The following is a 10,000-nucleotide window of genomic DNA, read 5'->3' as shown; positions in this document are numbered from 1 at the left end:
CACTTCCTCCTTTCCTCTCGCCCTTCCTCCCTTGCCCTCTTCCTTCTTCCCTCCCTTTCTCCCTTCCATCCTTCCTTTCTCCCTTCCATCCTTCCTTTCTCCCTTCCATCCTTCCTTTCTCCTTTCCTTCCTTCATCCCTCCCTCCCTCCCTCCCTTCCACGATTGATGCCTATTATCGTAATTTTTGCCATGTACTATGCAGTTTCATATATGTTATCATTATTCTCACTGTGCACTGTGTATCATCATCATTGGTAATGTTACTCTCATCTCACGCAACTTATGCATGCCCCATTATTTTTTCCCATTTTACTAAATCTATTTTTGCACACATAAGCACAGATGTGCACACTTACACTTACACATACCTACCCACCAACCTACTTACCTACCTACCTACCTGCCTGCCTGCCTGCCTGCCTGCCTGCCTGCCTGCCTGCCTACCTTCTTACTTACCTACTTACTTGCCCACGTAACCACCCACCCACCCACCCACTTACCTACCTACCTACTTTCCCACCTACCCACTCACCCACCCCAAACCACACAGCCATGAAAATCTTGACTAGCTTATAATGAGTGAATAGATAAGGGTGGATGGGAAGCTGAAGTGATGAACTGATGTTGATATTCGATCAGATAACAAAGGAGGGGCTGCGTGGAATAATTGAAAGATGTGTTGTTTACATACACAGTCCGGAGCAAGGAAGGAGAGAGAGAGAGGAAGGGGGCAGGGGAGGAGTGAGTGAATGAGGGAGAGGGGAGGAGAGAGAGGGAGAGGGCAAGGGAGGAGTGAGTGAATGAGGGAGAGGGGAGGAGAGAGAGAGAGAGGGATAGGGCAAGGGAGGAGTGAGTGAGTGAATGAGGGAGGGAGGAGAGAGAGAGAGGGAGGGGGCATAGGAGGAGTGAGTGAATGAGGGAGGGAGGAAAGAGAGAGAGGGAGAGGGCATGGGAGGAGTGAGTGAATGAGGGAGAGGGTAGGAGAGAGAGAGAGAGGGATAGGGCAAGGGAGGAGTGAGTGAGTGAATGAGGGAGGGAGGAGAGAGAGAGAGGGAGGGGGCATAGGAGGAGTGAGTGAATGAGGGAGGGAGGAAAGAGAGAGAGGGAGAGGGCATGGGAGGAGTGAGTGAATGAGGGAGGGAGGAGGGAAGAAGGGCGGGAAGGATGGGTGGAGGGAGGGAGGAAGGAAGGAAGGGAGGAAGCAAAGAAGGAAGGAAGGAAGGAAGGAAGGAAGGAAAGAAGAAAGGAAGGAAAGTAAGGGGTCAAGAGGGGGAGAAAGAGGAGAGGAGAGATAAAAAATAGGAAGGTAGGAGAGGGAGGAAGGGAAGGAAAATGAGAAAAGGGGGGAAAAGGAGAGGAGAGGAGAGAGCGAAAGGACGAATAACAGGAAGAGGGAGAAGGAGGAGAGGGAGAGGGAGAGGGAGAGGTGGGAGAGAGAGGAAGTGGGAGAGAGAGGGAGAGGGGAGAGAGAGGGAGAGGGGAGAGAGAGGGAGAGGGGAGAGAGAGAGGAGAGAGAGAGAGGGGAGAGAGAGGGGAGAGAGAGAGAGAGGGGAGAGAGAGGAGAGAGAGGGGAGAGAGAGAGGAGAGAGAGAGAGGGGAGAGAGAGAGGGGAGATAGAGGGGAGAAAGAGAGAGGGGAGAGAGAGAGGGGAGAGAGGGAGAGGGGAGAGAGAGAGAGGGGAGAGAGAGGGGGAGAGAGAGAGGGGGGAGAGAGAGGGGAGAGAGAGAGAGGGGAGGGAGGGAAGGAGGGAGAGAGGGAGAGAGAGAGGGAGAGAGGGAGAGAGAGAGAGAGAGAGAGAGAGAGAGAGAGAGAGAGAGAGAGAGAGAGAGAGAGAGAGAGAGAGAGAGGAGGGGGGGGGGGTGAGAGTTGGGTGAGGGGGACAAGGAAAAGAGAAGCAAGGAAAAGTGGAGGCGAGGGAAAGGGAGAGATGTAAAAAGTGAAAGAGAGAGAGGAACGGAAGGAAAGAGAGGAATGGAGATAGAAAGAGAGGAACAGTGAGAGAGAGAGAGAGAGAGAGAGAGAGAGAGAGAGAGAGAGAGAGAGAGAGAGAGAGAGAGAGAGAGAGAGGAACAGAGAGAGAGAGAGGAACAGAGAGAGAGAGAGGAGAGAGAGAGAGAGGAGAGAGAGAGAGAGAGAGAGAGAGGAAAGAGAGAGAGAGAGAGAGAGAGAGAGAGAGAGAGAGAGAGAGAGAGAGAGAGGAACAGAGAGAGAGAGAGAGGGGAAGAGAGAGAGAGAGAGAGAGGAACATAGAGAGAGAAGAGAGAGAGGAACAGAGAGAGAGAGAGAGAGAGAGAGAGAGAGAGAGAGAGAGAGAGAGAGAGAGAGACAGAGAGAGAGAGAGAGAAACAGAGAGAGAGAGGAACAGAGAGAGAGAGAGAGAGAGAGAGAGAGAGAGAGAGAGAGAGAGAGAGAGAGAGAGAGGAGAGAGAGAGAGAGAGGAACAGAGAGAGAGAGGAAGAGAGAGATAGATAGAAGATAGATAGATAGATAGATAGATAGATAGAGAGAGAGAGAGAGGAACAGAGAGAGAGAGAGAGAGGAACAGAGAGAGAGCGAGAGAGGACCAGGGAGAGAGAGAGAGAGGACCAGGGAGAGAGAGAGGACCAGAGAGAGAGAGAGGAACAGAGAGAGAGAGACAGAGAGAGAGAGAGAGAGAGAGAGAGAGAGAGAGAGAGAGAGAGAGAGAGAGAGAGAGAGAGAGAGAGAGAGAGAGGGAGAGGGAGGGAGGGAGAGAAAAAGAGAGAGAGAGAGAGACAGAGTCAGATAACGAGATTGATAGAAGTGCATAAGAGTTTATAACATTAAGAAACAAAACTAACTGTAATGAATTTAATTGAGATGGAAATCACAGAATAGTGGTTGGACAGAATCGGTTTGCATTGATATAAGATTATGTTAATTGAATTGATAGATTATTTATTGTGAAGAATTTTTTTTTTTTTTCCTTTTTTCGCTTTCTTTCTGCTAAAACGGAATTATATAGTAAGATCTTGTTCTTCCTGTTCTTGTAGTGACCTCGATTTCCTGTTTTAGTTGTACTTGTCGTGATGAATATCTGGCTAATGTATCCCCCACGAGGTCCTTGCACGGGCAGAATCTTGCACCGTGAGGTCACTGTAAAATTGGCACTCAAACACTGATGCAGATACAGAAAATTAAAAACAAACACGAACGCGAACGTGAACACGAACACGAACACGAACACACACACAGAAGAACAACAAGAAGAAATAACGATGAGTAAGTGGCACTAGTTGTTCGGGATGCCACTGGAAGACTTAAAATCTCTCGCTCACACACACACACACGCACACACTTGTTGCAGAGGTTTAGCCTGTAGGAATCTCTGCTCTGCGTGGCTCGGAGTGCGTGGCTAATGTGCCTTTAGGAGATCCTTGCGAGGGCCACGACTTTTCACTGACACCTTCGTTGCAGAGAGAGCGTCCGCGGAGGCAGTGAGAGTATTGATGAGTGCGGCCGACGCCCCTCTGGGCCCGGGCCGCCCCCGTCCACAGCAGGCCTCGTCGTCCTCCCGTCTTCAGGACCCGTGGGTCCCCCGCGCCGACGGAGGGGCGAGCGTAGCCTCTCGCTCGCCGTCGCCGTCGGGCACCGCCGCCCCCCGCAGCGTCTTCTTCGACACGATCGCCACCAACCGGGCCCGGAGGGGCGACGCGAGGCAGGCGTCCGCGTCGGCGCACGGCGACCTGGGCGACGTGGTGCTCTTCCTGCAGGGCGCCGAGCAGACCGCGGGTACGAGGCTCGACCACAGTAAGTCCAAGGCCGGGAAGAAGCACGCCCAGCGGCACGCGCAGCGGAGGGCGGAGCAGAATCAGGAACTGGTGCAAGTCGAACAACAAATTCAGCAGCTGCTCCAGCAGCAACAGGCCCAACAGCAGAAAATTCAGCAGGACGGAGCAAGGTATCAACAGCTTCAGAAACAATATCAGCAGATAAGCGCGCAGCTACAAAAGCAGACGCAGGTTTTCCAGACGTTGCAGCAGCAGTATTTAGATTTCAATCAGCGGTATCGACAAAAAAGGCGGCTAACTCCTCAACAGCAAAGTCAGCAGCTGCAATGGCAACAGTATTATCAATATAAAATCAGCCATCAGCACCAGCAAGTCCAACAGATAGGGCAACAACAGGCTCAGACACACCAGCAACTAGTGCAGCTCTACCAGCAATTGCAGCAGGAACAACAGGCACAACAGCAGCTACAGCAACATTTGCAACAACAACTACAACGACAAGAACAGCTCCAAAAGCAACAAGAACAGCAAGAGCAAGAGCAGCGAGAGCAGGAACAGCGAGAGCAAGAGCAGCTGCAGCCGCCGCGGAGGCAGAGTCCCCGCCCGACCTCCCCGAAGGCCGACGCCGGGCAGCCGCGGGCCGGAACCTCGTTCGACGGCATCAACGACCTCCTTCGCAATGTGCTAACCGCGGAGGACGAGGACGAGGAAGGGGACGAAGAGGGAGAGCACGTCGTTGATTTAGTGGAACTGTTAGAAGAGGCAGAGGAGGAAGAAGAAGAAGAGGAGGAGGAGGAGGACGAAGAGACTCAGGTAGACCAAGAAGATCTGAAGAACAAAGTAGAAGAGTGCGCAGCGCAGATCCGATCGCTGAGCACGGACGACCTAGTAAGTAGTGACTTGGAAGTTGTGCCTCGCGTGCGCCGAGCTTCCTTGTGCCTCAGCAAAGGGCCCTCACACCTGAACGTAGGGCCCTCCTTGACGCACCTAGGCCCGAGCGGCGTACAAAAAGGCCCCGCCCACCTGAACAAAGGTCCAGGGCGCCTCAACAAAGGTCCCAGGTACCTGAGCAGAGGGCCGAGCAAACTGAGCAGAGGGCCACAAGACCTGAACGTCGGGCCGGCTCGCCTGAACGTCGGCCCTTCGGACTTCCACTTCGGCCCTTCGGATCTGCACAGGGGGCCGTCGGGAGTCAACAGGGGCCCCGGAGTGAACAAGGGTCCAGGCCACATCAACAAGGGTCCTGCAGGAGAGTATACCGGTCTTCCTACGCCTTACAAAGGGCTCTCCTCACTGGCCAAAGGTCCTTCCCAAAAGATCCTAGGCCCGGCTAGCACGCGACGCTCAACGGAAGCCCTTCACTGAGGCTGAAACGCCGTCGCCCTTTCAGCTCTCCTGCAGCCGCCGCTTTGTACTCTGAACGCGGGGACTTGAACCCCGCCGACACCGCTTACCTTTCACAGGAGCTTTGCACGCGCGCTCTCTTAGTGCTGTCTCTGCATGTCTGTTAATACTGCAACATGATATTCAATCCACGTATTTAACCCTCACAGAAGACGAAGGACACCAGGATATTCACAGATAAAAACGAAAAACGAAAAAAGACACAGTGTTCACTTCGCTACGGTTTATTTATCATCACAGCTGATTTCACATATTGTTGGCGACGCTGCTGAGAAAATATCTATTTTTACACGGAAGAAAGATAGACCTAAATTAGCGGACTTCTGTGGAGAAATTGGTGTGTATATATAGGAGTCTCCACACCCAGGAGCTGCCTTACTCTTCGCCATGACTGCTATGAGGTGAGTTTATATTAAATTGTCATAAAAAGAAAACTGTAATTAATAATGACACTGCTACTACCGTTGCTATTATCACTATTATTACTACTACGCTTGCTATTATCACTATTACTACTAGTAATGAGAACGATCATAATGACAATAGCAAAACAATGACAAATACATGACAACGACACTGACATTGTTACAGCGACGATGACAATGAGAACGACGACGCCATTAATGCTAATGATCACAATGGTAATGATAATGACAATAGTAATAATGATAATAGTAATAATAATAATAGTAATAATAATAGTAATAATAATAATAATGATAACAATAGCAATAATAATGACAGTAACAATAACAACAATTATTGTTGTAACAGAATTGCATCTGACATAATAATAATGATAATGATAATATCATCGCAACAATTTCACATCTGCCTCAGTAACCACACATTCACCAAACTATACAACATAGACTCACACGCCGGTACACTTACGCGCACGCGCACACGCACGTACACGCACACGTACACGCACGCGCACACACGCACGCACGCACGCACGCGCACACACGCACGCACGCACGCACGCACGCACGCACGCACGCACGCACGCACACACACACACACACACACACACACACCTAAAACCCTATATATATATATATATATATATATATATATATATATATATATATATATATAAACTACCTTTACAACCCAATTACAGGCGCTGGAGTGTCGTTTGGTCTCGGAGATGGCGAGCGATCGTGTGGTGTGGCCTGTGTCTGCTGTGTCTCTGCGGAGTTTTGCTGAGGGAAGCCTTGCCTTACCTCCTCCCGACGCTGTCTGACCACAGGTGTGTACGGCAGAGGATGACGTTGGGGCGTTGTTATTATTGCATGGACGGGGGGGATTGCTCTTATTGTTATTACCTTGTGAGGGGGAATTGTTGTTGTTATTACCTTGTTAGGGGGGAATTGTTGTTGTTATTACCGGGATGGGGAATAACTGTTATCGATGTTACTTGGATTGGAGGAATAGCTGAGATCGTAGTTGTTGTTAACGTTATTACCTGGATGGAATTATGATTGTTATTACCTGGCTGGAGGAATAGCTGTTAGCATCATTACCTGGTTGCGGGACTTCCTCGTTATTACGATGTAGGTTTCTTGGTTCTTCTGGTTACTTTCTTGGTCAATGGGATACTTGGTTGTTTTCTTGTTAATTAGTGTATCGGTTGCCTATTGAATCACTTACCTGATTGTTTAGATTCCTAGGTTAATTAATTACCTGGTTTCTCGATCAGTTGGTTTATAAGTAGGAGAATGTGAAGTGTTAGTGGCGGATTGTGAATAAATCTACGGATGGATTACCTATAAACCTGGGTTGAATTAGGTTTTAATCGTGAATCGAGGTTTTAATCGTGAATCGAGGTTTTAATCGTGAATCGAGGTTTTAATCGTGAATCGAGGTTTTAATCGTGGATCGAGGTTTTAATCGTGAATCGAGGTTTTAATCGTGAATCGAGGTTTTAATCGTGAATCGAGGTTTTAATCGTGAATCGAGGTTTTAATCGTGAATCGAGGATTTAATCGTGAATCGAGGTTTTAATCGTGAATCGAGGTTTTAATCGTGGATCGAGGTTTTAATCGTGAATCGAGGTTTTAATCGTGAATCGAGGTTTTAATCGTGAATCGAGGTTTTAATCGTGGATCGAGGTTTTAATCGTGAATCGAGGTTTTAATCGTGAATCGAGGTTTTAATCGTGAATCGAGGATTTAATCGTGAATCGAGGTTTTAATCGTGAATCGAGGTTTTAATCGTGAATCGAGGTTTTAATCGTGAATCGAGGTTTTAATCGTGGATCGAGGTTTTAATCGTGAATCGAGGTTTTAATCGTGAATCGAGGTTTTAATCGTGAATCGAGGTTTTAATCGTGAATCGAGGTTTTAATCGTGAATCGAGGTTTTAATCGTGAATCGAGGTTTTAATCGTGGATCGAGGTTTTAATCGTGAATCGAGGTTTTAATCGTGAATCGAGGTTTTAATCGTGAATCGAGGTTTTAATCGTGAATCGAGGTTTTAATCGTGAATCGAGGTTTTAATCGTGAATCGAGGATTTAATCGTGAATCGAGGTTTTAATCGTGAATCGAGGTTTTAATCGTGAATCGAGGTTTTAATCGTGAATCGAGGTTTTAATCGTGAATCGAGGTTTTAATCGTGAATCGAGGTTTTAATCGTGGATCGAGGTTTTAATCGTTAATCGAGGTTTTAATCGTGGATCGAGGTTTTAATCGTGAATCGAGGTTTTAATCGTGAATCGAGGTTTTAATCGTGAATCGAGGTTTTAATCGTGAATCGAGGTTTTAATCGTGGATCGAGGTTTTAATCGTGGATCGAGGTTTTAATCGTGAATCGAGGTTTTAATCGTGAATCGAGGTTTTAATCGTGAATCGAGGTTTTAATCGTGAATCGAGGTTTTAATCGTGAATCGAGGATTTAATCGTGAATCGAGGTTTTAATCGTGAATCGAGGTTTTAATCGTGGATCGAGGTTTTAATCGTGAATCGAGGTTTTAATTGTGAATCGAGGTTTTAATCGTTAATCGAGGTTTTAATCGTGGATCGAGGTTTTAATCGTGAATCGAGGTTTTAATCGTGAATCGAGGTTTTAATCGTGGATCGAGGTTTTAATTGTGAATCGAGGTTTTAATCGTGAATCGAGGTTTTAATCGTTAATCGAGGTTTTAATCGTGGATCGAGGTTTTAATCGTGAATCGAGGTTTTAATCGTGAATCGAGGTTTTAATCGTGGATCGAGGTTTTAATTGTGAATCGAGGTTTTAATCGTGAATCGAGGTTTTAATCGTGGATCGAGGTTTTAATCGTGAATCGAGGTTTTAATCGTGAATCGAGGTTTTAATCGTGGATCGAGGTTTTAATCGTGGATCGAGGGTTTAATCGTGGATCGAGGTTTTAATCGTGGATCGAGGGTTTAATCGTGAATCGAGGGTTTAATCGTGGATCGAGGTTTTAATCGTGGATCGACGTTTTAATCGTGAATCGAGGTTTTAATCGTAAATCGAGGTTTTAATCGTGAATCGAGGTTTTAATCGTGGATCGACGTTTTAATCGTGAATCGAGGTTTTAATCGTGAATCGAGGTTTTAATCGTGAATCGAGGTTTTAATCGTGGATCGAGGTTTTAATCGTGAATCGAGGTTTTAATCGTGAATCGAGGATTTAATCGTGAATCGAGGTTTTAATCGTGAATCGAGGTTTTAATCGTGAATCGAGGTTTTAATCGTGGATCCAGGTTTTAATCGTGGATCGAGGTTTTAATCGTGAATCGAGGTTTTAATCGTGAATCGAGGTTTTAATCGTGAATCGAGGTTTTAATCGTGAATCGAGGTTTTAATCGTGAATCGAGGATTTAATCGTGAATCGAGGTTTTAATCGTGAATCGAGGTTTTAATCGTGGATCGAGGTTTTAATCGTGAATCGAGGTTTTAATTGTGAATCGAGGTTTTAATCGTTAATCGAGGTTTTAATCGTGGATCGAGGTTTTAATCGTGAATCGAGGTTTTAATCGTGAATCGAGGTTTTAATCGTGGATCGAGGTTTTAATTGTGAATCGAGGTTTTAATCGTGAATCGAGGTTTTAATCGTGGATCGAGGTTTTAATCGTGAATCGAGGTTTTAATCGTGAATCGAGGTTTTAATCGTGGATCGAGGTTTTAATCGTGGATCGAGGTTTTAATCGTGAATCGAGGTTTTAATCGTGGATCGAGGTTTTAATCGTGGATCGAGGTTTTAATCGTGGATCGAGGTTTTAATCGTGAATCGAGGTTTTAATTGTGAATCGAGGTTTTAATCGTTAATCGAGGTTTTAATCGTGGATCGAGGTTTTAATCGTGAATCGAGGTTTTAATCGTGAATCGAGGTTTTAATCGTGGATCGAGGTTTTAATCGTGAATCGAGGTTTTAATCGTGAATCGATCTTTGGTACAGTAAACCTTTGGTACAGATTGATATAACTGTGGGTAGATTTTAAGATAGGTTTTAAGTAGATTTCTTTGGGGTAGATTAAAAGTAGATTTTAGTCGGTTTTTCAGGTAAGTAGATTTTTAGGGCAGGTAAGTCAGAAGATAATAGATCACTTTTGATTATTAAAAGTAGATGACGGCAGATTAAAGATTTTATTGATAGGATAAATTAAACTACCATCGGGGGCTTTTCTTCGTGTTTTCTACTTATTATTATCATTGTCTTTACTGTTCTTATTGTTGTTATCATCATCATCATCATCATTATCATCATTATCATCATATCATCATCATCATCATCATCATTATCATCATCATCCTTATTAGTATTATTGTTATTAATATTGTTAAAATTATTAATATTATTACTATCAATACTGTTATTATCTTCATCATCATCATC

The 10,000-nt window shown here is 45.9% G+C and overlaps 2 protein-coding genes across 2 annotated transcripts in view; both read left to right on the top strand.

Moving 5' to 3' along the window:
• LOC125041204 (golgin subfamily A member 6-like protein 2) overlaps positions 1–5,116 on the top strand; it is a 30,367-nt gene extending 25,251 nt beyond the window's left edge. The window contains exon 9 of the mRNA XM_047636043.1: positions 3,437–5,116. Within this exon, the coding sequence (XP_047491999.1) occupies positions 3,437–5,115 (1,679 nt within the window). The 3' untranslated portion in view covers position 5,116. The remainder of the gene's footprint in view (positions 1–3,436) is intronic.
• A 301-nt stretch (positions 5,117–5,417) lies between these two features.
• Positions 5,418–10,000, top strand: part of LOC125041502 — a 12,130-nt gene continuing 7,547 nt past the window's right edge. The window contains exons 1-2 of the mRNA XM_047636515.1: positions 5,418–5,555; positions 6,281–6,409. Of these exons, the coding sequence (XP_047492471.1) occupies positions 5,542–5,555; positions 6,281–6,409 (143 nt within the window). The 5' untranslated portion in view covers positions 5,418–5,541. The remainder of the gene's footprint in view (positions 5,556–6,280; positions 6,410–10,000) is intronic.

Source organism: Penaeus chinensis, chromosome 30 (assembly GCF_019202785.1).
Source record: "Penaeus chinensis breed Huanghai No. 1 chromosome 30, ASM1920278v2, whole genome shotgun sequence".
Taxonomy (NCBI): Eukaryota; Metazoa; Arthropoda; class Malacostraca; order Decapoda; family Penaeidae; genus Penaeus; species Penaeus chinensis.
Note: the sequence above shows the minus strand (reverse complement) of the source record. Positions and strands in the feature narration are given on the sequence as shown.